Source organism: Bubalus kerabau, chromosome 2, assembly GCF_029407905.1.
Source record: "Bubalus kerabau isolate K-KA32 ecotype Philippines breed swamp buffalo chromosome 2, PCC_UOA_SB_1v2, whole genome shotgun sequence".
NCBI lineage: Eukaryota > Metazoa > Chordata > Mammalia > Artiodactyla > Bovidae > Bubalus > Bubalus kerabau.
Window position 1 is genome coordinate 186,163,498 of NC_073625.1, and position 25,722 is coordinate 186,189,219.

Below are 25,722 nucleotides of genomic sequence, written 5' to 3' on the forward strand. Positions count from 1 at the left end.
CCATATTAACCAGCAAAAGTGTTAGTTGCTCAGTTGTGTCCGACTATTTGTGACCCCTTGGACTATAGTCCACTACGCTCCTCTGTCCATGGAATTCTCCAGGCAAGAATGCTACAGTGGTTAGTCATTCCCTTCTCTAGGGGATCTTTCTGACCCAGTGATCAAGCCTGGGGCCTTCTGCATTGCAGGCAGATTCTTTATCTTCTGAGCCATCTGGGAAGTAATGGGTTACTGATGTTATTTAAAAATATGTGTTTGAAAATAAGCAAATATTTAATTCTAATTTCAAATATGGGAAATATAGATAGACCCCACCTAAACCAAAGGTCTTTGGCATCCTCAGAGATTTTTAAGAGTATGAAAGGTATTAAAACCAAAATGTTTGGGAACCACTGAGCCTCTTGCTCACCAGGTAGTAAAAGAGAGCCTGAGAATTTCAGTGATCTGCCCAAGGTGATGACAATTTTGTGGGAAAGTCAGGTTCCAGAACAGATTCTTTGATTCTTAGTCCAGTGTTTTTTCCATTACAAAATGTAAGAGGGAGTTTTAGGAAATTTTAATTTGACTGTTTCAATGTCTATGTAATTCACTAAGGCTGTGTCTTTTCCGGGGCCAATCCTCAGGTTATTTTAGTAATGGTAGCACATACAAGTGCTATTTTCAGATGGGTTATTTGCAGTGTGAGCCCTGGCATATGCAAGGGAGTCTTTACTAAAAACTTAAAAATAATTGATCTAATATATTTTGATACAGGATTTAAGGTAATTATTTCTATGATTAGATTAGATTTGTATCTAATTTGTACCTAGAAAAATATTTTAAGGCAATCTCATAGGAAATTATATTTTAAAATGTGTTGTCCCAAAATAAAGAAAAATGAATCTGATTGATCAAAGAAAGGCCAGGAGAGACTTGCTTCCATCATGAAACTCTGAGATGTGTTCTCTCTACAATGAAAAGAATGTAAAGGTTCTTTCCCTTTTTTGCGTTGATTCTTAGGGCAGCCCAGAACAAGTTTGCCACTCTGCTGCAGTGATCCTGTAGCCCTCTGTGTTGGGCACATTCATCCCATCTTTCCCATGTAATTTATATTTCCCTGGATCCTGATTTTTTTTTTAAGAAAATGCTTATTGTTTATTGCCTGTGAAATTTAACAAGGATATTTTCAAAAGGTAATAACAGTCAATCAGAGAAGATTGCTTTAAGACAATTAAAGAAACCCTTAAGTGAAAAAATGAAAAAACATGGAAAGCTGTGAACTACAGATTTGTTATAATTAACAACAAAATAAATGATCAGTGAAGATGAAAGACAAGTCCCTAAAATTTTCCAAGAATTTGGTGAAAGAATACAATTAAATAGAGATATAAATAGATAACCACCTGAAGAATGAATCCCAGAGTTTCTATATGCATATAATAGGGATTCTAGATAAATGGAATAGAACAGAAAGAGGAAATGCAATCAAAACTAATAGAAAAATATTATGTGTTGAAAGAGAACACGAATGTTTGAATTAAGTATGCTTCCCAAGTCCCTGGATCCTGATTTTTTATTTATTCATTTTCTCTGGAATCTGTATTTTCTGGTGAGCCACCTCCCCTTCTTCTATGAACCTGACAGACGTAAACTAAATACACAGATCAAACCTGACTTACGGTTTCCGGATACAGACACAGTCAATTTGGGCTGGGGAAGACAGCACTCATGCAATGTGATCTAAAGGAAAATTTTTGGAAAAATCTGGCCCTGAGAGGCATGATCATTCCCTCGAACATTTCTCTTTTCTCCTTTAGCCATGGGGCAGTTGCTCATTCCTGGAGGCAGCCTTGTAGTCATTGAGGATAAGCCTTGTAATGTGACTTGCCGTGCACTGAACTGGACCCTGCTCCCAGATCTTTCCTGGGAGATAGGGGTTCCCGTGAGCCATTCGAGCTATTATTCCATCCCGGAGCCTGAGGACCTTCAAAGTGCAGTGAGCGTCCTTGCTCTGACACCCCAGGGCAATGGCACTGTGACTTGTGTGGCTGAGATGAAGGGGCTGGACGTCCGTGAGTCTGTAACTGTCAATCTCACTGTGGTTCAGCCTCCCTTGGGTAAGTGAAGACTTTTTGCTTCATATAAAGTGAATTATTATTGCATGCTTTACATTTTATGTACTGTGCTGCTTAATCAACGATGCCCAGGAAAATCGTATGGTGACCTTGATCTCAGGAAGGGATGGTGATGGAGACAAAGGACTTGTGTCAGCTTCTTGACCCTGTAATTTCATGTTTAAATTCCCTCTTCAAGTGTTTCTCTCTTTTCTACTTACATATGGAAATCACTGAGAATCTTGACAGCTACTTATAAAAGAGCATTAAGTTTTCAGATATAAATTCTTGAATTCAGTGTTCTTCTCTAGCTCTCACCTGTTGTTCCTGTCTGATCCCATCCCCTGTGCCGATAGGAAAGGAATTCTTCTAACTTTTGAGGAGGGTGTGCATTTTCTCAGGGATTCCTTCCAACCTTAGTGGAATTAGAAGGGATCATTTTTTTACACAGCAAGTCCACAGTGTATCTGAAAGTACCAGGTCTATGCATTTAAAAAAAATGTACAAAATGACATAAGTTTAAAATTTAGATCCAAAGAGAATCTGCTGTAAGGTCCTTGTTGTTCAGTCACTGAGTCATGTCTGACTCTTTGCGACCCCGTGACCCCATGGACTGCCGCACACCAGGCTTCCCTGTCCTCCACTATCTCCCGGAGTTTGCTCAAGTACATGTCCATTGTGTTGATGATGCCATCATCAACAGGGTCCTTGGCAAATGCCAGACTCTGACTACACATCTTCATGGGGCCTCTCTGAGCCTGCTTGGGCTCAGAAAGCACAGGGGTGGGGGCTGGAGGTTTGCTTTCACACCTACATTTTGGAAAAGTGAAAGGAAAGGAGGCCCAGAGAAGGACTACACTCTGTTCCAGGTCGTATGCCGATGGTACAGAGGGATCCCGAAGAGTCCTCCCATGTTCCATAACTCTTCCCACTATGAAAACATCTTCACTTAAGATCTGCCAAAGTTTGGAACAAAGTTACAGCCATAGCAAGATTAATAATAACAAAATAAAAAACAGTATTACATATCACTTATTAAGTAAAGACTATTTTTTTCCAGCTCAGTGTTTCACTTTATTATTTTTTAAAATTTTTATTGGTGTATACTGATTTAAAAAAATGTTGTGTTAGTTTCTGCTGTACAGTTAAGTGAATCAGCTATATGTATACATACCAAACAATGTATCTCCTCTTTAAATACACTAGTTTAAGTGGTTCTCAAATATTAACCAAATTAACCTGCACAACTTTCTCATGAGTGGATGCTATTATATTCCTGCTGTAAAGATGAGACGACAGGGGAGCATTGTTTGGAACATGTCAATGTTTATAGTAGATGGCAGAGGTGGCCTTGCCAGTGTGTGTCAAATCTGCTTACCTGTCCACTCTGCCCTCCAGTCCACTCTGCCCTCCCCCTGTGAGCAGCCCTGGAAGGTGTGTGAGTGTCCTGGGGCTGTGTAACCTCAGATTGGGTGCTTAAACAACAGGCATGGTTTCTCTCAAAGCTCTGGAGATCAAGATGTGGACAGGGTTGGCTTCTTCTGAGGACCAGTCTGTTCCAGACCTCTCCCCCAGCTGTTACTGAATCCAAGGTCACTCTGCTCACCGCACAACAGCCGGATAAATCCAAGACATAAGATATTGAGGCAAGGAATACGACTTTATTCAGAAAGTCAGCTGACTGAGAAGGTGGCAGACTAATGCCTCAAAATAACCATCTTATTGGGGTCTGGATGCCAGGTTCTTTTATAGAACAGAGATGGGGGAAGGTGAGGAAACAAAATAAAGAGGCCATTAATCTTGCAAATATCTCCTAGAATGGCAATCCTCAGGCAGGGGATGTGTTTATTTCTTTCATCCTGCCACCCACAGGTGGACAGGGGCCTGAACAAAGGCATTTTGGTTTAACATTCAGGTAGAGGGGCAAGGTTTTCTGAGGCAGGCCACTTTGTATGGGCAGTGTCCTTTCAGTGAACAAAAGCAACAGGAAGCAAAGGTTAAAGAAACAGATCCAAATGAAGCTGTAATTGGTTCTTCCCTGTAACACAGCTTCTGGTGGCTTGCTGGCCATCTGTGGTGTCCCTTGGCTTATGGACACTGCCACTGATCTCTGCCTTTGTCTTCACATGATGTCCTCCCTGTGTGTGTGGCTGTGTCCAAACTCCACCCCCTTCCTTTTTTAAAAAAATAAAGACACCAGTCATATTGGATAAGGGGCCACTCTATCCAGTGATGTTAAGATGACCTCATCTTAACTAAAGTCCATCTTCAACAATACTGTTTCCAAACAAGGTCACATTCTGAGGTTCTAGAATATAGGACTTTAACAAATGAATTTTGAATGTGTGCATGCTAAGTCACTTCAGTCATTTTCAACTCTTTCTAACCCTTTGAACTGTAGCTCTCTTCTCTGTCCATGGGATTCTCCAGGCGAAAATACTGGAGTGGGTTGCCATGCCCTCCTCCAGGGGATCTTCCTGACCCAGGGACTGAAACCAGGTTTCTTATGTCTCCTGCATTGGCAGGTGGGTTTTTTTTTTACCACTAGTGCCACCTGGGAAACTTGGGGAGAGACAATTCACTGCACAACAGATGATGCCTCTGTGAACCTGTAAAAAGCCATTTAGAGCCTAATGTGTTTAGATCCTGTTATACTGAACTTTACACTGCAGGTAATCATCCCCAATGTAGTACCAGCACAAGCCCACGCTCTTGATGTTTGGCCCTTTTCTCCAACTCAGACACCCCCAGAGACCAGGCAGAGTACAAAAATGAAAGCATGGGTGAATACACGTGTCAGGTAGGAGACAGATTGTAGGGGCTTGTTAGGAATCAGACAGCATGCCCTATCCACACAAAGCAGGTGGACCAGCTCCAACTGGTGATTGCCACAGAAATGGGAGCTCAGGACTGCCAGAGCTTTGACCTGTTTCTGTGAATATCTGTCTTTTTGATGGTAAAGATCACAGAGATCTGTGGGTTTTTTTTTTTTTTTTAATTTTAAGTCAGGGTTAACTTTTTTCAGCTTATGAGACTCCAAAGAATTTAGCTTATTTCCTACTAAGACTATATATATATGTATGAAGAGGAAGCTAGAATTCAAACCTAACTTGCTTTTCTTACTAGTTTGGACAATTAAAAACCTTTAGAAGAGTTGCAAGAATAGTACAAGGAGTACCAATGTATCTTCACTTAGACACAACAGATGTGAACACCTTCTCACGTTTGCTTCTCTCTCTCAGCTTTTCTTTCCCTCCCTTCCTCCTTGTCTTCCCCCTCCCTGTCTTCTGTCCATCCTTCCCTCACTATTTTTACAATTTTTTTTCTTTCTCTCTTTCCTTCCTTCCTTCCCTTCTTCCCTTCTTTCCCATTTAAGATTTGCTTGGAGGTTTATGACACTTTACCCCTAATACCCCAGGATATGTATCATAAGAACAAGGCCATTCTAATTAACTCCAATGTTCTTGCAAGTCAGGAACTTTAATATTGATACAATACTATTATACAATATTCAGTTCATATTCAAATTTCTCCCATTGTCCTTTCTAGATGTTTCTCCCCACAAGCCAGTATCCAGCTAAAGACCATGTGTTACCTTTGGTTGTCATGTCTTCTTTGGTCTCCTTTAATATCCAGTGGTCCTCCCACCTTTTTTGTCTTTTCTGATAAAAACATCTTTGAAGGATCCAGACCTTTATTGCAAGAAGCCTTTCAATATGGATTTGTCTTGAGTTTTCCCAACATACTCGATGAAGGTCAAATATTTTTGCCAAGTTACGAGGAATGTCATGTGGGCACATGATGCCAGTTTTCTTGATTCCTGGTAATAAGTTTGATCATCTGATTAAAGCAATGTCCCCCAGATTTCTCTATTGTAAAGGTACATTTTAGCTTTTATAATTAATATGTAATCTACAAGTACTGTGTGAATATCTGTTTCTTGACAGTCTTTCACCTAATAATATTTGCATTCATGGATAAGTCATTGCCCAAATCACTTATTTCTTTGGTGGTTGTAAAAGAATGATTTTCTGGTTCCACCATTTTTCTATATTTTTTAGTTGTCATTTTTCTGTAATGGGTTTCTTAAGTGACACAAGAGATGTCACTTGCCAGTGCAGGAGACATAAGAGATGTGGGTTCCATCCCTGGGTTGGGAAGATCCCCTGCAGTAGGAAATGGCAACCCACTCCAGTATTCGTGCCTGGATAATCCCGTGGACAGGGAGCATGGCAGGCTACAGTCCAGGGAGTCACAAAGAGTTGGACATGACTGAACAAATGAGCACACACATTCTTCTGCAAAGAAAAGACATCGCTGTCTCTTTCTTCCTTTTCTTCTTCTTCTTTTTTTTTACAGTTTGGTGTGGACTCATTTTTATCCAATACAGTGTAATTTACTCCCATCACTATCCGTTTTGATATTCCAATTTTGACCAGGGGGAATCCTTTCCAGCTGGCTCTGGTGTCCTGACGTGTCCCTCTTAGTTTCTGAGCACTTGGCTCATTAAGATGTTCCAAATTTTCTTTGCATTACCCCTGTTCTGGCCTGGTATTGACCACCTCTCCAAGGAGCCAACCCAGCTTGCTTTCAGGCAGTTTAAATGTGACAAAGTATGGTCCAGGGTTTGAAAGGGAAGATTGAAAAAAAAAAAAAGTTCTATTAGCACCAAATGGAACGAAACTGTTCAAACCACACACTTTATTAAGGCAATAATGCAACAAAGAGCTCTGGTCTGACTAATGATGCCTTGGAGAAATGGATCTGGAGATGAGCTTGTCTGCAAAGTTTGTCTTTTGTAGGGAAAGGGCAAGGGGCATTCACTTTCCCTTGATAGGGTTTAATTCAGCTGAATTCTTCTTAGCCCGGCACCAGTGAAGTGCGCAGGCTTAATTATGGCATCTGGAGTTCCAACAGCTTCACAGAGGAGAGCATGATGTGTATGTTGCAATGAGTCCCATTTTATTGGACTCATCTGGAGATGGGTAATTTGTTTCTAAATTATTCATCAAGATCGAGAGCAGCTGGTGGCTGGTGGTGTGTTGTGTGTTTTATGCAAGTTTTAGTAGCTGAATACCTCGTTACCACCTGGGCTAGGGGAGTTGGCTTCTGGAAGCCAAGCCACGTTTATGAAGAGCCGAGAGTGCATGAGGCTGTGCTTGTTCAGGCTTCCTCAGGAATCAGATAAAAGCATCAGTTCTGCCACCCATTTCCTAAAAGTGCAAGGAGTTTGTGTTCATTTGGGGGTAATCCTTTTGAGCCCTTGAGGAAAGTGACATTGACAGCTTAGGAAGCTTGATGAGTTTAAGCCAAAAGGTTGCATGAAGAGCTTATTGATTCTATAAAGAAAAGCATATTGAAAGGCGCATGCTGGTGTCTTTTAAAATTGATTTTCTTGATTACAGAGGTAATACGGACTTTAAGATCGCAGACATACGGACAGCAAGAGGGTGAAAGCCCCCCTCATTCCTGCCTTGGGCCAAGCTCCCTCAACCCTCTGTCTGACCGTCTGGGTCATTTTCTCTGCAAACTTATTAGTGTTCAGGCTGTAGACTGAGCAAGTGAAGCCGTAGTTTTAGGACACACGATTGCCTTGTAGACTGTGGTGATTCCTGGTGAGATCTGAGTTCTGTGGGACATGGTCCTTTTGAGAGCAGGCAAGAGTGGTGGGTGTGACCATCCTTGTTGGAATTTGGGCACTAATTGTGTGACATTGGGCAAGTCCTATGTCTTCGTGGCATAGTTTTCTTGTGGGTAAAATGAGGGGCAGGGAAGAGAATAGGACATGCATTTCCCCTCCTCGGCTGCTTGTTAAGGGAGTTTTAACACTTATGCTGATTCTCAGGCCCCACCCCAGAGTTCTCTCTCAGTCTGTGTAGAGTCTGGAAGCCAGCATTTATTATTATTATTTTTTTAAAAAGCTCCCAAATTACTGAGCAAGCAGGATTAGGAGCTACTGAAATGGAAACTTTCTAAGGCCCCGCCCCCCAGCCCAGCCTCATCAGATGCTACTCTTCACGGCTTGATGCCAGACAGTGTGGACTCAATTCCCAGCTTGCCTTCTTCCTCACAGTGTGACATTAGGCAGGTGACTTAACCTCTCTGAGCCTCAGTTTTCTCATCTGTGAAACAGTTAATAATAATCCCTACCGTCTAGGGTGGTTATTGGTATGAGAAGTAAGTGGGTTAAAACACCCAATGCCTGCACCAGAGCCTACAGGACAGGAGAGTGAGCCACGGTTCTCATTTATTTGTGGATTCAGTGATCTCCCATGTCCTTTCTGGTCCACATAGGAGCATATTTTGCACATTCTGGTGGTGACATTTTGCAGTCATCCTGCTGGTTTTGAGAAAGTCTATGTGCCCTTTTAAAACTCTGAGCACTTCTGTGAGAGCACCTGGGATCTATTTTCCTTTTCTTCACAGATGGGAAAAGGACAATCTTGGAGCTGAGATTAAAGTCACACTGTAAATTCAGTCTTGCAGTCCTTGCGTGCAGGTAGTTATGGGAGGGAATGTAGGGAAGAAGGCAGGTGGTGTTGAACTTGGAGGTAACCTTACTTAGTCACTGTTTGTGGGTAACAGGTAACAGGTATATACCCAGGGATCAAACCTGGGTCTCCTCCATTTCAGGCAGATCCTTTATCACCTGAGCCACCAGAGAAGCCCATAGTATATCCATCCGTACCTGCAAATCTGCTTTCCATCTTGAATCATTGTGCCCACACCCTTTGCTAAGACACAAATCAGGGAGTGGTGTCCACTGAGAGTCCCTGATTCTTGTAGGACCTGGGCTGCAACTTTCCAGGCAGGAATTTTCCAGATTAGAGACCCAACGTGGCAGAGTCAGAGACTCTGGGGCTTCCCTGCTCTGAGCGCCCTTGGCTAACCTTTAATGGAGCTTTATTCTGAGTGTCTTATTTGCATGATGCAGGGGTTGGGTAATGGATGAGATCATTCCAAGATTGTGTTTTCTGTTCACTGTCATGATTTTCATTTTATCAATATAGGACTATTGTTTCTCTTTCTTTCAACCCACTGTAAATGTGCTCATTTAAAAATTGTTGTTGTTTAGTTGCTCAGCAGTGTCTAACTCTTTTGAGACCCCAGTGGACTGTAGCTGGCCAGGCTCCTCTGTCCATCCAATTTTCCAGGCAAGAATACTGTGGTGGGTTGCCATTTCCTTCTCCAGGGGTCTTCCTGACCCATGGATTGAACCATCATCTCTTGCATTGCAGGTGGATTCTTTACCACTGAGTCACCAGGGAAGCCTTGCTCATTTAAAAATTAGCCTCATGCTAAACATAGATACCTGTGATATATATGCATGTGTGTACATATATATACATACTGTGATATCAATTAAAAGTTATTATTAAAGTAAGGAAGGAGAACTGTGATTAACCTAGACAGCATATTAAAAAGCAGAGATGTTACTTTGCCAACAAACGTCCATCTAGTCAAGGCTATGGTTTTTCCAGTAGTCATGTATGGATGTGAGAGTTGGACTATAAAGAAAGCTGAGCACAGAAGAATTGATGCTTTTAAACTGTGGTGTTGGAGAAGACTCTTGAGAGCCCCTTGAACTGCAAGGAGGTCCAACCAGTCCATCCTAAAGGAAATCAGTCTCTGGAAGGACTGATGCTGAAGCTGAAACTCCAATCCTTTGGCCACCTGTTGAGAAGAACTGACTCACTAGAAAAGACCCTGATACTGGGAAAGATCGAAGGCGGGAGAAGAAGGGGCTGACAGAGGATGAGATGGTTGGATGGCATCACTGACTCAATAGATATGACTTTGAGGAAGCTCCAGGAGTTGGTGATGGACAGGGAGGCCTGGTATGCTGCAGTCCATTGGGTCGCAAAGAGTTGGACATGACTGAGTGACTGAACTGAACTGAAGAAAGTTTCCTCTCTGTGGCTCCAATCTTAAATTACATCTGTTTACAATGCACACCCCATGCTTTTCTTGGGGTTCCCCTGGAGCAGAGAGAGGGCATAAATCTTTTTTAGGTGGGAAACTCTGTGGGAGATTTGACCCCCAGTGTAGCGAAGTCACAGCCAATAGGAAGCAAAAATCTGAGCTGTGTGGTTCCTGATGTAAGTTGCCATGTTGGTGAGAGCCTGGGGCTTTTGGGTGAATGCAGGCATCCCTCTTTTGAAGTTGGGGATTAAATTAAGGGGCATGAAAGGCAGGCAAGGTGCAATATCACCCTCTCTCTTTCTTGATTCTGTCTCCCATGCCAGCGAGGTGGCCTCCCTTCCTTCAAATAGGCCCTCCCTAGGGTTATCTTGCTGTACAAGATTAGGGGGAAGATTTTCATGCTAAGAAACAGCTGACCCAAGTTGGCATGCTGAGAGTTTTTTCCAGCAGCAAAGGAAACGCCCCTGATAGAGCGTTTGAGTAAGTCAACAGTGTGTTGACTTTTCCAGTAAGGATTTCATGCCTTTCTCTTGAATCTTGAACCAGACCCACCTATGCTGGCTCCCTTATAAAAGCTCTTATTTTTTTCAAACTTCAGTTTGTAAAAAGAGTTCATCAGACCGAATTTAAGATGAGCACTGCAATCTGGAACACATGCGCTGGACCTCACAGTGTTTGGCACTCTGACCCGTGCCTCTTGAGTTTCTGAACAGCCTGGTGGGCTGAGAATTGTTACTAACATGTGAGCCCAAGGCTAAAGGGAGCATAGGCACACAGTGACCATGAAATTTGATTGTTCTATTGACACGGAACCCGAAGCTCTCTAAGTCACAAGGCTTCTGAAGAGTGGACAGAGTGCGAATATCCTAAAGCAGTTCTGGGTTTAATAATTTTGTCATCATATCAGTGGGAGGGAGAATATAGGGGTTCCCTGGAATGTGGCAGTTTGGGCAGTGTTTACATCTTGACTGCACTCAGGGATTCTCAAAGTGTGGATCACCAACCACCTGCCTCAGAATCACCTGGGGTACCCCTGACTTGGCATCGAGGGAGCTGGCTCTGAATCCATGAGCACAGCAAGCATTTCAGGTGATGCTTGGGAGTCTGCCTTCTGTGGAGCAAGGGGACTAGTCATGTTACTCTCTAGATGTGACTGATGTTAAGGGACTGGCTTGTTTTTTGGCCATATACTGTATTTTATCTCATTTTTATTTTCTTAAATTGAAGTGTAGATGATTTACAATGCTGTGTTAGTTTCAGGTGTACAGCACAGTGATCCAGGTATATATTCTTTTACAGATTATCTTCCCTAAATTATTATAAAACATTGAGTATAGTTTCCTGTCCTGTGCTATACTGTAGGTCCTTGTTGTTTATCTATTTCATATATAGATATACCCATTTGACGGAGAAGGCAATGGCACCCCACTCCAGTACTCTTGCCTGGAAAATCCCATGGACAGAGGAGCCTGGTAGGCTGCAGTCCATGGGGTTGCTAGGAGTCAGACATGACTGAGTGACTTCACTTTTCACTTTCATGCATTGGATAAGGAAATGGCAACCCACTCCAGTGTTCATGCCTGGAGAATCCCAGGGACCAGGGAGCCTGGCAGGCTGCTGTCTCTGGGGCCGCACAGAGTCAGACACGACTGAAGCGACTTAGAAGCAGCAGCAGCAGCATACCCATTTGAATGCAGAATAGCAAGGAGAGATAAGAAAATATTTCTCAGTGGCCAGTGCAAAGAAATAGAGGAAAACAATGGAATGGGAAAGACTAGAGATCTCTTCAAGAAAATTAGAGATACCAAGGGAACATTTCATGCAAAGATGGGCTCAATACAGGACAGAAATGGTATGGACCTAACAGAAGCAGAAGATATTAAGAAGAGGTGGAAAGAATACATGGAAGAACTGTACAAAAAATATCTTCACTACCCAAATAATCATGAGGATGTGATCACTCATCAAGAACCAGACATCCTGGAATGTGAAGTGAAGTGGGCCTTAGGAAGCATCACTATGAACAAAGCTAGTGGAGGTGATGGAGTTCCAGTTGAGCTATTTCAAATCCTGAAAGATGATGCTGTGAAAGTGCTGCACACAAAATACCAGCAAATTTGGAAAACTCAGCAGTGACCACAGGACTGGAAAAGGTCAGTTTTTATTCCAATCCCAAAGAAAGGCAATGCCAAAGAATGCTCAAACTACTGCACAACTGCACTCATCTCACACGCTAGTAAAGTAATGCTCAAAATTCTGCAAGCCAGGCTTCAACAATACGTGAACCATGAACTTCCAGATGTTCAAGCTGGATTTAGAAAAGGCAGAGGAACCAGAGACCAAATTGGTCCAGCATCCACTGGATCATGGAAAAAGCAAGAGAGTTCCAGAAAAACATCTATTTCTGCTTTATTGACTATGCCAAAGCCTTTGACTGTGTGGATCACAACAAATTGGAAAATTTTGAAAGAGGTGGGAATACCAGCCCACCTGACCTGCCTCTTGAGAAATCTGCATACAGGTCAGGAAGCAACAGTTAGAATTGGACATGGAACAACAGACTGGTACCAAATAGGAAAAGGAGTACGTCAAGGCTGTATATTGTCACCCTGTTTATTTAACTTATATGCAGAGTACATCACGAGAAATGCTGGGCTGGAAGAAGCACAGGCTGGAATCAAGACTGACAGGAGAAATATCAGTAACCTCAGATATGCAGATGACACCACCCTTATGGCAGAAAGTGAAGAAGAACTAAAGAGCCTCTTGATGAAAGTGAAAGAGGAGAGTGAAAAGTTGGCTTAAAGCTCAATATTCAGAAAACTAGGATCATGACATCCAGTCCCATCACTTCATGACAAATAGGTGGGGAAACAGTAGAAACAGTTTCAGACTATTTTTTTGGGCTCCAAAATCATTGTAGATGGTGATTACATCCATGAAATTAAAAGACGCTTGCTCTTTGGAAGGAAAGTTATGACCAACCTAGATAGCACATTAAAAAGCAGAGACATTACTTTGCCAACAAAGGTCCGTCTAGTCAAGGCTATGGTTTTTCCAGTGGTCATGTATGGGTGTGAGAGTTGGACTATAAAGAAAGCTGAGCACCGAAGAATTGATGCTTTTGAACTGTGGTGTTGGAGAAGACTCTCGAGAGTCCCTTGGACTACAAGGAGATCCAACCAGTCCATCCTAAAGGAGATCAGTCTTGAATATTCATTGGAAGGACTGATATTGAAACTGAAACTCCAATACTTTGGCCACCTGATCCGAAGGGCTGACTCATTTGAAAAGATGCTCATACTGGGAAAAATTGAAGGCAGGAGGAAAAGGGGATGACAGAGATTGAGATGGCTAGATGGCATTACCAACTCAATGGGCATGAGTTTGAGTAAACTCCACGAGTTGGTGATGGACAGGGAAGTCTGGCGTGCTGCTGTCCACGGGATTGCAAAAAGTCGACATGACTGAGTGACTGAACTGACTGACTGATATGTTAATCTGAAACTCCTAATTTAAGGACTGACTTGTTTTAAAGCTCCATTTATGGGGCTAGGGAGGATGATATGGGGAGTGACAATTCTGTTACATCCCCCTTCATTTTTTTGGGGGGGGGGTAAATCTCTTTTTACCTCTATCTGTCCTAGCTTACCTCAGAAGAATGGTGGCTGATGTGGAGATAGATATTAGTTTTGACTTTTCTAAAGTCCTGTAATCCTTGTCCAAGCATCTCAATATGAGGAGAAAGGTGAGTCCCAGTTCTGGCTCAGCTGCAGCTGACAGTGTAGTACACAGATTTCTCTTCTCCATGCAGAGTTAGAAGGAAACAGTCTCTTCATCTATCCATCCATCGATTGATTCATTGGTTCAACATGCTCAATTTTAATATGCCTGTTGCTTGGGGTATAAGCAGAATAAGATGCAGTCTTTGTGGGGACAATCTAGTTTAGATAGGAGCAGAAGTGTAGGAAGAATGGACCTTATAGTGGCCAGTTTCACAGACATTTAAGGTGGCATTGAATATGAGATGTTTAAAAAAGAAAGAAATATAAAAAGGCCATCATGGGTACTGCAGAGAAGCTTTGCATGAAGGACAAAAGGCAAATATCTTTTTATATTATATAGTTCTTCAAAATTCAGAGTTCTCTGGATTTCAGTGCTTGTTTTGAGATAAGTCTGTGGATTATTCTGCAGTGGGATCATTGCTCATCCAGAGGTCAGCACCCAGAGGTCAACACCAAAGCACTGCTGCTGCTGGTGCTAAGTCGCTTCAGTCGTGTCTGACTCTGTGCAACCCTAGAGACGGCAGCCCACCAGGCTCCTCCATCCATGGGATTTTCTAGGCAAGAGTACTGGAGTGGGTTGCCATTGCCTTTTCACCAAAGCATTAGTGATCATTTATAACCACTCATGCAACTTATTCTGAGCCTTTACCTTTTAAACTATGATTTCAAGGAAAACTCTAAAAGAAAATCCAAGAGACATTTTTCAGCTACAGTCTCTGGTTCCAAACTGTGGGAAGACCATTGATTTACAAGCAAATCCTATTTTTCTCCATAGAAAGTTTCTTGTTTTAATATTTTTCTAATGACTGATATCTAATAAAATAGCACACATTTACACTGAGATGCTACCCAAGCACCCAGAGTTGAGTGACAGACTTTCTTGAAAAGCAATTCACATTTAAACAGATCAACTTAAACATGTTGTTATAAAATTGTTTTTTAAATTTATGTTTAATTAGAGGATAATTGCTTTACAATATTGTGTTGGTTTCTGCCATATATCAACATGAATCAGTCATAGGCATACATATGTCCCCTCCCTTTTGAACCTCCTTCCCACTTTCCATCTTGTCCCACCCCTCTAGGTTGTTACAGAGCATGGAGTTTGAGCTCCCTGCGTCATACAGCAAATTCCCACCCACTATCTATTTTACATATGGTAATTTTTTAAAATTTTGTTTCCATGCTACTCTTTCAATTTGTCCCACCCTCTCCTTCCCCCACTATATCCATAAACCTGTTCTCTATGTCTATGTCTCCATTGCTGCCTTGCAAATAGATTGATCAGTACCATCTTTCTAGATTCCATATATATGTACTAGTATATGATATTTGTTTTTCTCTCTCTGACTTACTTCTGTAATAGACTATAGGTTCACCCACCTCATAGAGCTGACTCAGATGGTTTACTTTTTATGGCTGAGTAATATTCCATTGAATGTATGTACCACAGCTGCTTTATCCATTCATCTGTCAATGGACATCTAGGTTGCTTCCATGTTCTAGCTATTGTAAATAGTGCTGCAATGAATATTGGGGTACATGTGTCTTTTTCAATTATGGTTTGCTCAGGGTATATGTCCAGAAGTGGGATTGTTGGGTCATATGGTAGTTTTATTCCTAGTTTTTAAAGGAATCTCCATACTGTTCTCCATAATGGCTGATCAATTTACATTCCCACCAACAGTGCAAGAGGGTTCCCTTTTTTCCACACCCTCTCTTATTGTTTGTAGATTTTTTGATGCTGGCCATTTTGACCAATGTGAGGTGATACCTCATTGTAGTTTTGATTTGCATTTCTGTAATAATGAGCAACGTTGAACATCTTTTCATGCATTTATTAGCCATCAGGGAAAGATTGGGAAGGTGGTGTGATCCCACTGGACTCTCCTTGATGAAGGTGAAGTTCTTTATTTGGGGCAACTGAGCCCTGAAATGTGCTGGTATGACTGGTGCTGAGTAATTGTATATACAATTACATATATATGTAATTGTATATACATATACAATATATATATGTAATTGTATATAATTGTATGTAATTTAAATTAGATTAAATTTCAATTTAGACAACCATATGACATGTATTGGAAAGTTCCCACTAGGGCATGGCCATGAAAAATCAAAATGGCTTTTCTTCTCTCTTTCTTTCTCTCCCCAGCTCTCCTTTTTGTTTTGATTGCACTTTTTAAAATTATCTAGACATTTCTAGAATAATTACAAATTTTCTTACTACTTCTGGTTTGCTTAATTAGTACAATGTATTTTGCATGATCATGATTTCAGAACCCTATTTAAAGCTGCATACATCAAAACTCTTTCTAAGGAACATGTCTTTGCCATGAACAACTTGGAAATCACATCATTGTCAGTACTTTCTGGGGGAAACACCTTTACAATGTTATAGTACTGCTGGATACATTAATGTAAATTAGATAACAGCAACTCCAAAAGTTTACCAGTTGTTTCCATTCCTGAAAATAAATTGGTGATGAGGCATGACTTGAAACACTGAATAGGTCAGTTCAGTTCAGTCGCTCAGTCGTGTCTGACTGTTTGCGACCCCATGGACTGCAGCACGCCAGGCTTCCCTGTCAATCACCAACTCCCAGAGCTTGCTCAAACTCGTGTCCATTGAGTCGGTGATGCCATCCAACCATCTCATCTTCTGTTGTCCCTTTCTCCTCCTGCCTTCAGTCTTTCCCAGCATCAGGGTCTTTTCTAATGAGTCAGTTCTTCACATCAGGTGGTATATGGTTTATCACAGGGCATTTTGAATATATTTCCCTGTACTATATAGTAAACCTTATTGTAAATTCATTCTATATGTAATAGCCTGTATCCACTATTCCCAAACTCCTAATTCATCCCTCCTCCACCCCCTTTCCCCTTTGGTAACTGTAAGTTTGTGTTTGAAGCTGTCAGTCTGTTCCCATTTTGTAAATATGTTCAGTTGTGTTGTAGTTGAGATTTCACATACAAGTGATATCATATGATATTTGTCTTTCTCTTTCTGACTTACTTCACTTCATATGATAATCTCTAAGTCCACCCATGCTGCTGCCAGTGGCATTATTTCATTTTTTTTTTGTGGTTGACTAGTATTCCATTGTGTACCACATCTTCTTTACCCATTCATCTGTTGATAGACATTTAGCTTTCTTCCAGTCTTAGCTATTGTGGATAGTGCTGCTGTGAACAAAGGGGTGCGTGTTTCTTTTCAAATTAGAGTTTTGATCCAGCAATCCTACTCCTGGGCATGTATCTGGTCAATAAGCATTTCTTGAGTAAGTAAATGATATCAGAGCATGGAAACCACTGTTCCAACCTTAGGGAGTGGCACAGCCTAGCTTATCCACCTCTCAGGAATGTTAGAGGCGTTGACCAGAGAATGTTTGGACTGTGTTACTAGGCAGGTATTTATTAGTAGCAGTAAATGGATGAGAAAGTAATGGAAGATACTGTAGAACATTGAATATTTAATCACACCGAAGGGAACTTGGCCTTTGACATCTGGCTGTAGCAGATCCAATAGTTACAATATTGTCGGAAAATGTATTCTAATTTATAGTGTGGCAGATTCAGTGATTACATACCCTTGACAACGGCAAGCATCACTAAAATATATTTTTTTCTCCTTTCTACCTTGTAGACAGTATTGATAAGCCAGGTACACCATTGCCTACCTGGGCCATAGTTCTACTTGCTGTGTCATTGTCGTTGCTTTTGATCCTGATCATTGTTCTGATTATAATATTCTGCTGCTGTGTCTCCAGGACAGAGAAAGAAGGTAATTTACTTTTGTTCACATAGATTTGTATATGTTTTTAAATTTTTGGTACAAGGATTTGTAGTTCATTAGCTCATCTGCTCTTTCAAAAGATGCATTGGCTTTTAGAGTCCTTGAAAGGAAATGCATGAAATTAGTAGAGAAGGAAAGGACTTTCTCATGGAAGGAAGCCTGAGCCAACCCTTCAAGGAAGATAGATCTTCACACCCTGAGAAGGTTAAGAGATGGTTGTGTGTTTATTTGCAAGGCGTGTGTGCTCAGTCATGTCCGACTCTTTGAGACCCCACAAACTGCAGCCTGCCAGGCCCCCGTGTCCATGGAACTTTCCAGGCAAGAAGACTGGAGTGGGTTGCCATTTCCTACTTCATGATTTGCAAGGATATAAGGTTATTTTGATATGTCATTCAGATACTATGCTTTTTTTTTCTTTTTAAAATAATATCCACCTATCTGAGCACATCAAAAGATTATTTTCTATTTTGTAGGATTCCGACTCTCCTTTTCTAGGTGAATATCAATGCAGTGGTAGAAAGAAAAACATGGTCTTTTGTTAACAAAAATAGTACAAATAAAATTAATAAATATAAGTACACATCTTCTAAATGAAGTCTTTTGAGATACTCCAAGATATGTGAAGGCAGTGGCCTTGTCTAGGGGCAGGCTCAACCTCAGGGTGAGTTAATCAATGTTAGGGTGGGAGTAAGTCCATGGTTTTGGAAACCACAGGCACTTTGTTGTATGGACTCAGGACTACCCAAGGGGTACCTCAAGGTACCACTCAGGACTACCCAAGTGTTGAGTGTGTGTCCATCTTTGTCTTTCTTTCTCTCCTAAAACCTCCATCTACTCTTATTTGAATTTTTTTCTTAAAGTCAGAGTTTTGATGTTTGGCTACATGTCAGTTTAATTGTACTTTTAATTTTACTAGCACTATGTGATTTGATGAGCACTTTCTGCATGTCTGCCAGGCACCATGTTATCTACCTCTTTTACTTGGACTAGCTCTCTTAGTGCTATATTTCACGTGATGTGCATTGTCCTGCATTAACTGGGCTACTTGCCTAGACTTAGCTCCTGTATGGGTTTAGTTTGTCCTTGGAGAATTACCTCTGTGCTATACCTCTATTCAGACTTCTGTGGTGGCTCAGTCACCTGCCAATGCAGGAGACACGGGTTCGATCCCTGGGTTCGGAAGATCCCCTGGAGAAAGAAATGGCAACCCACTCCAGTATTTTTGCCTGGAGAATTCCATGGACAGAGGAGCCTGGCAGGCTACAGTCTATGGGGTTGCAAAAGAGTTGGACTTAGCAACTAAACAACAACGTACTTTTATTCTCTAGGAAACAGAAATGAAAAGTAGTGAACCCCTATTGACCCATATTTGATGGAAATTTATTTTTCCTTGGGAGTTATCCTGTATATCACAGATGCATTACCAACCCCACTGAATTTTAATGAAAACTATGGATAACTTAAATTTTAATTCAAAACAGATGAGGATTGCTTGTTGCCTTCAGATTATTATTTTTGACATTAGCTATTGTGGTATGGTTGAAGAACATTCTGGTTATTTGGACTTCTGAATCTCCTAGGCTTTTGTCTGCTCCACACCAGCCTAATAAGAAGGTCTGGTCCACATGGGTTGTGCACCCAGAGATCCTCTGATTCTTAGTTTCCTCGTTTACAAAATGAGGATAAGTCCTATCCTAGAGATTGGTTGTTGCTGTTGTTGTTGTTGCTAAGTCATGTTTGACTTTTTGTGACCTCATGGACTGTAGCCCACCAGGCTCCTCTGTCCATGGGATTTCCCAGACAAAAATACTGGAGTAAGTTGCCATTTCCTCCTCCAGGGGATTTTCCTGACCCAGGGATCGAACTCACGTCTCTCTCTTTACAGGTGGATTCTTTACCACTGAACCACCATTGAAGCCCAGAGACTGGTTAGGAGAATTAAATAAATTAACCTAATAAAAGTTTATGTGATCTGTCCTACAGTTTATCTTTTATTTATCTCTGAAAAGCTGATTCACAATGGACACTACACTTCACCTTGACGTAAACGTAGAGGATCCAGCAAAGTCTTGGACTTCCACATGATAATTATTTCCATGCTTAAAACTGTTAAAATTCAAGGATTTTAAAAAGTATTTTCAGGAAACTTCCCTGATGGTCCAGTGGTTAAGACTCCATGCTCCCAGTGCAGGTGGCACAGGTTCAATCCCTGCTTGGGGAACTAAGATCTTGCATGCCATATGGTGTGGCCAAAAAAATAAGTAAATAAAAACAAAAAAATTATTTTCTGGTGCTCCACTTTTTTGGTGCCCGAGGAATTCTCAGTGCTCTTCCTGGTTTCTGGGGACTGACTGAGGATGGCTGGGGACCCCACTCAGCATGGCCTGGAGGCTTTGGGAATCCATGCTTCTAGAGCAGCTGGACCAGGGGTCCCTCTCCTTCAGACTGAACCTGACTGGAACACAACAGCATCCTCTATCACCACAGGGAGACCAATCTCTTCCTTTCAACTCAAATAAGATTGCTTCTGAGGTTCAATTTGAGGTGTCAATCAGTAATGTTGTTAGAACTGAAAATAAGTGAGAACATTATCCAAAAAACAAGGAAAATGAATATTTTTTGGATCTCAATAAAGCAAGATGCATAGGGGCGGTAGACAGGAAGGCGTGCAAAACACACTGGTTTTAGAGCCAGATGGGCTGGGTCTATCGTGGGGGCTGTGTTGCTCCCCATGTTGAAATGCTAGATTCCTTCCAGCCCAAGAATCCATCGACTAAAAACACTAGCATTTTAACAAGAGCTTTTGAGGGGTGGGCAGAACTGTATGAGTTGATACTATTGGTACATATCGACTGAAAATGTATTTTAGAATGAAGAACTATAATGCTTAAGCAATATAATTCCTTATCTGTTAAAAACATAGTTACCCTTGTGCAATAGTATCTAGTTTGTTAAAAATATGATAATGCTAACACTTACCTCTTGGATTGTTGTAACGATTAAATGAAATAACACCTTGCATAGCACTGTCATGATGTCTGGACAGGTAAGCACTGAAGGATCGGCAGCAGAGACTGGGAACAGAGTCCTCATGGTGAACTAATGGAGTCTCTATAACCTCAGGAATCAGATTCAGTACTCACTAAGTACATACTCAGCCCCTACTGTATTTCAGGTACCCAAGTATCATAAATATATCTATTTATGATAGTGAACAGTGAATTCTACTTTCCTTATGTTTTAAGTCATTTGGTAGTTCACTGTTAGGGAACTAAATACCTGTTGGATCACAAACACTCAGTTATGTGTGTGTTTAAAATTAGGGGCCTATAAAAATTGATGTGATTTTATTTTCAGAAGAACTACCCTGATTTTGCTAATGTAATTTTGTTCCTTTTCTTTCTCTTTTGGCAGAATCCAGTTATCAAAGTCAAATAAGGTAAGTCTGAGATCACATCAATTTTCTGAAAATAAAAACAAATGAAAATCAACCAACACACACAGCTGTGGGATTTTAGGACTATATTACTCAAAATAAGGCACTAAAAGTGGACAACTCTGAAAAACATGTATGCCAATCACCAACTCATAGGGCGATATTAACTGTAGAATAAAATAGATGGGTTCCTACTGCCTGTGTTTGACTTGCTCACTTAGGAAAGTGGAGTAGATTTTTACTTGGTGTCTGGCATTCGCCACTCTTTCCACAAGAGGACACTCTGTACCATGACTGGTGCCCTCCTGCTTTAAGTCATGGCTAGGGATCTGAGGACCATTTTAAGAATCAGGCAGAGGTCCTACTGGAACTTCCAGGGCAGTGGAGACAGCGAGACCAGCTAGGTTGCTTAAGGCAATGAAGCTGACTAGGCAGACAGGTTAGGAGTGTTCACTGCTTACCCCGCTGGGGGAGGGATGGAAACATTCCTGCCCTTCTCACAGCTGTCCATATATAGCTGCAAGCATTTTTAAGGTAACTACATCAAGGACTTATAATAACCAGTTAAAATGTCTACAATATTTACATAATTATAAATGCAGTCAAGGGAGGGATTTCTAGACAAGTGGTGGTTTTGTTGGGAATGTTAAAACCACATCCAGCTTTCAGTATCTTATTAGACAATTTTAATACGTATAATGCTACAATTTAAAATATCTTCTGGCTACATGTGATTAAGGAAGTTGTATGTAATCATCATTAGCTCATGAATGAACATCCTTTCAGGTAAATATTTGCACATACCCTTGCTTATTTCCCTTGCTTGATAATCAATTCTAAGTGGTAAAGCATAAATATTTTAAAATCTTTGGATATCTACTGCCAAACTTCCTTCCCCTGGGAAGCTGTACCAATTTTTGCTTTATTTTAGAGGCAGACTTTTTCTATGAAGGGCCAGATAGTAAATCTCTTTGGTTTTGTGGGCCACATGCTTTCTGTCACAGCTACTCAACTCTGTTGCTCTAACAGGAAAGCAGCCACAGACAGTATGGAAGCAGACGAGTTCCAATAAAATTCTATTTATAGAAACAGATGGGGGCCCAGATTTGGTCTGTGGGTCATAGCTGGCCAACTCTGCTTTATTTAGTCACTGGTTTCTGAGAGTTGAGTATCAACCACGTGGGGATTGGAGTTAATGGACCTGTCATGATAAAGTTCCATTTCTTCCCAGAAGGGGAGTGTGTGAGCATACAGGAGTCTACATAGCCATCCTGGTGGGTATGAAAGTCCATCCTGATGCTGGCCACCCTCTAGGATCCAGGGCCTGAACTTCAGCCTTGTGTTAAGTTCTTTGTGTGTGAATGCACTGGGTGGACAGTGAGACCCGAACATCTCTTGCTGATGAACATTGGCTTTTTCAAATGGTCTAATTCTAGGAAATCTGCAACTGTGAAGACAAGCAAAGACACTGTTGGGACAAAGTTGAAAAGTGCAAACGAAAACTATGGCTACCATTCAGATGAGTCAAGGACCACACGTGAGTGGCTGGGTTTGGACAGGGAGTGTGTCGGAGGAGGAGCTGGCCCACCGAACACCAGTTCTGAAGGCATCTGCTTAGCTGTTGGCGGTCATTATTTGGGGTGTAATTTTTAGAAGAAGTCATTCCAGAACTAGAAATATTCTAGGAGACAATAACAGTAAAAACCCACCTGTTTATCTAAAGTTAAAAGAAATTGAGGTGAAAATTTGTTTTTTAAAATAATTTTTTTCAATGTTTTTTTTTTTTTTTAATTATTCTACCTTAAAGTGTGTGAGGAGGCATTTTTATACATTGGAGTTACTTCCCAAAAACTTCAGTTAAATCTGAAATTCAGAAGAAATCTTTCCTTTTCAATTTGATAGTCATAATGGGCTCTTTGAAGCCACTGCCAGTAGTGAAGGACACAGGTAGGATCTGAATCAAGATCCTTTTCAAAGCAGTTGAGAGAGAGACTGTACAAATTACCCCTTAGAAGTTGGGGGCTGGCCCTAACAATTTGCCGGCAAATCCAATTCCACAGGAAGATTTTTGGTTAATCGATTCTTGCAGAGATGCTCAAAACTGTTTTCTCCACTAAGACTGGGACTCTCTTCTCGTTAGCTCTTTTCTTTCCATTCTTTTGTGCCTCCCTCCTATGTACATTCCAAATTGTATGCTTCAGATTCAAAGGAATATCACCAAGCATGGACAATTTCCTCAAATAATCCCATCATAGTCTCTTGCAAAATTTCCTGTGATAGAATATTTATTCATTAGTATTTAGAGCAATGAATCAAGTCCTTTGACCAAAATTGTGGCCCAAACTGAATCTCTCTGGACCCCTTTTCCCACTGTGTCTATTTCCCCCCATCAGACGTTAAAGCTATGGATTCGTCTTGTTTCTGAATGAGACTAACTTCTCAAGAAAGGAATCGATTTTGAGTCCTTTTGCTATATTTTTATTTCATTAGAAAGATAAATCTCTAAAAGTATGTCCCATCAAGTAAACTTTAAAAAAGCCGTTTGTGGTTAGGAATGATTGATGCCAGGGGTACATAAAAGTATTTCTTTATGCGTCAGAGTTGTTAGAATAGGCAGTGGGATTTGGGTCACTTCTGACTCTAAAAACATCTTCTTTCTGTTGCAGAGCCGGCTTCCCTCCATGCCAAGTCCTCTGAAGCTGGTGTTCCAGAGCAACGCAGCAATAGGCAACCTCATCAGGTGATTCAGACCTTCTCCCCCTTTTGGACTTTTTTTTTGCCATTAAACACCCTTGCCTCATGGCAGGTGATTATGTTATCTTCATGATGGACAAATGTGGCATTTGCCCACCTCTGAGTCAATGGGACAGTGTTGCGGAACCGGACCAGAACACGTAGTATCTCTCCCCATGGAGCAGGTTTTTTGGGAAAAGATCAAAAGTGTAATTATTGACTGGTAATATTGAGGAGTCTGTTAGACGTCCACACAGAGATGTGGGATGTGCAGACGGATGTGTGAGCCTGGGGCACCAGGAAGAGCATGATTTTTAAAAAAATTTTATTTTTTCTCATATGCTTTTTAAAAATATTTATTTTAACTGGAGGGTAATTACTTTACAATATTCTGATGGCTTTGGCATACATCAACTGAATCAGCCATCAGTACACATATGTCCCCCCTATCCTGAACTCCCTCCCACCTCCCTCCCCACCCTATCTCTCTGGGTTGTCCTAGAGCACTGGCTTTGAGTGTGCTGCTTCATGCATTGAACTTGCTCTGGTCATCTATTTTGCATATAGTAATATACATGTTTCAATACTGTTCTCTCAAATCATCCCACCCTCACCTTCCCCCACAGAGTCCAAAAGTCTGTTCTCCTTTGCTACCTTGCATATAGGATCATTGTTTCTATCTTTCCAAACTCCATATGTATGCATTGATATATAGTATTTGTGTTTCTCTTTCTGACTTACTTCATTCTGTATAATATGCTCTAATTTCATCCACCTCATTAAAATTGACTCAAACGTGTTCCTTTTTATAGCTGAGTAATACTCCACTGTGTATATGTACCACAACTTCCTTATCCATTTGTCTGCTAATGGACATCTAGGTTGCTTCCATGTCCTAGCTATTGTAAACAGTGAGGGCAGAGCACAATTGACTGCAGGTATTTCTGGTTGCTAGGCAACTTTTGATGGGCACCGCCCTTCCAGGGGACATTAACATAAGAGAAACCATCCATGAGGAGCCGTGGAGACACAGTTCGTCATTTTCTGACACTGAACCAACATTGCTTATCACTCGAATGAATTAGAGTTCATATGCAGGATATACGGTTCTTTATATCCAAAAATCATATTAAACAAATGTGTATATGTCAATCCCAATCTCCCAATTCATCCCACCCCTTCTTCCCTCCTTGGTGTCCATAGGTTGTTCTCTGAATCTGGATTAATATATATATTCTATTGATACCATGTGTAAAACAGACAACTAATGAGAACCTACTGTACAGCTGAGGGAGCTCTACTTGGTGCTCTGTGGTGACCTAAATGGGAAGGAAATCCAAAAAAGAGGGAATGTATGTATATGTGGGCTTCTCAGGTGGCTCAGTGGTAAAGAATCTGCCTGTCAACGCAGGAGACACAGGATATATGGGTTCGATCCCTGAGTTGAAAAGATCCCCAGGAGAAGAAATGGCTACCCGCTCCAGTATTCTAGCTTGGGAAATTACAGTCCATGGGGCTGCAAAGAGTCAGACATGACTGAGCAACTGAGTACAGACGCGTATGTATATGCATGGCTGCTTCAATTTGCTGTACAACAGCAATTAACACAGCATTGTAAAGCAACTATAGCCTAGTAAAAATTACTTCAAACAACAAACAAAATACAAATGTGTGTCTAACCAGGGCCATTTTCTAACTTGTGCATCTTCAAAGGAGAAGCACTTAGATGCGGTTCTGCCTTAGTATCCCCAATGGGTGTTCTCCTCTGCTAGATTTTGGGGAAGCCAGACTCGCAGCTTGGGGCTCCGACAGCTTGTGGATCACATAGCCGTAGCTCTGTTTGGCCTCGGAGTTGGTACCTGCCTGAGGCGCTACTGCTGAGTGCATGCCTTCGAAGCCCCATCCTTCTTTCCTGGCATTGATGTTCACTTCAGCTTCCAGCTGGCTGCC

The 25,722-nt window shown here is 41.3% G+C and overlaps 1 protein-coding gene across 3 annotated transcripts in view; it reads left to right on the forward strand.

The window, feature by feature from the left end:
- IGSF5 (immunoglobulin superfamily member 5) overlaps positions 1 to 25,722 on the forward strand; it is a 53,646-nt gene that overhangs the window by 18,383 nt on the left and 9,541 nt on the right. Inside the window, exons 4-8 of one of the 3 annotated variants that reach the window (XM_055570379.1) lie at positions 1,797 to 2,096; positions 17,454 to 17,591; positions 21,018 to 21,042; positions 22,476 to 22,576; positions 23,706 to 23,779. In XM_055570379.1, the coding sequence (XP_055426354.1) occupies positions 1,797 to 2,096; positions 17,454 to 17,591; positions 21,018 to 21,042; positions 22,476 to 22,576; positions 23,706 to 23,779 (638 nt within the window). The remainder of the gene's footprint in view (positions 1 to 1,796; positions 2,097 to 17,453; positions 17,592 to 21,017; positions 21,043 to 22,475; positions 22,577 to 23,705; positions 23,780 to 25,722) is intronic. The other 2 variants (XM_055570380.1, XM_055570381.1) reach the window with 2 other exon arrangements.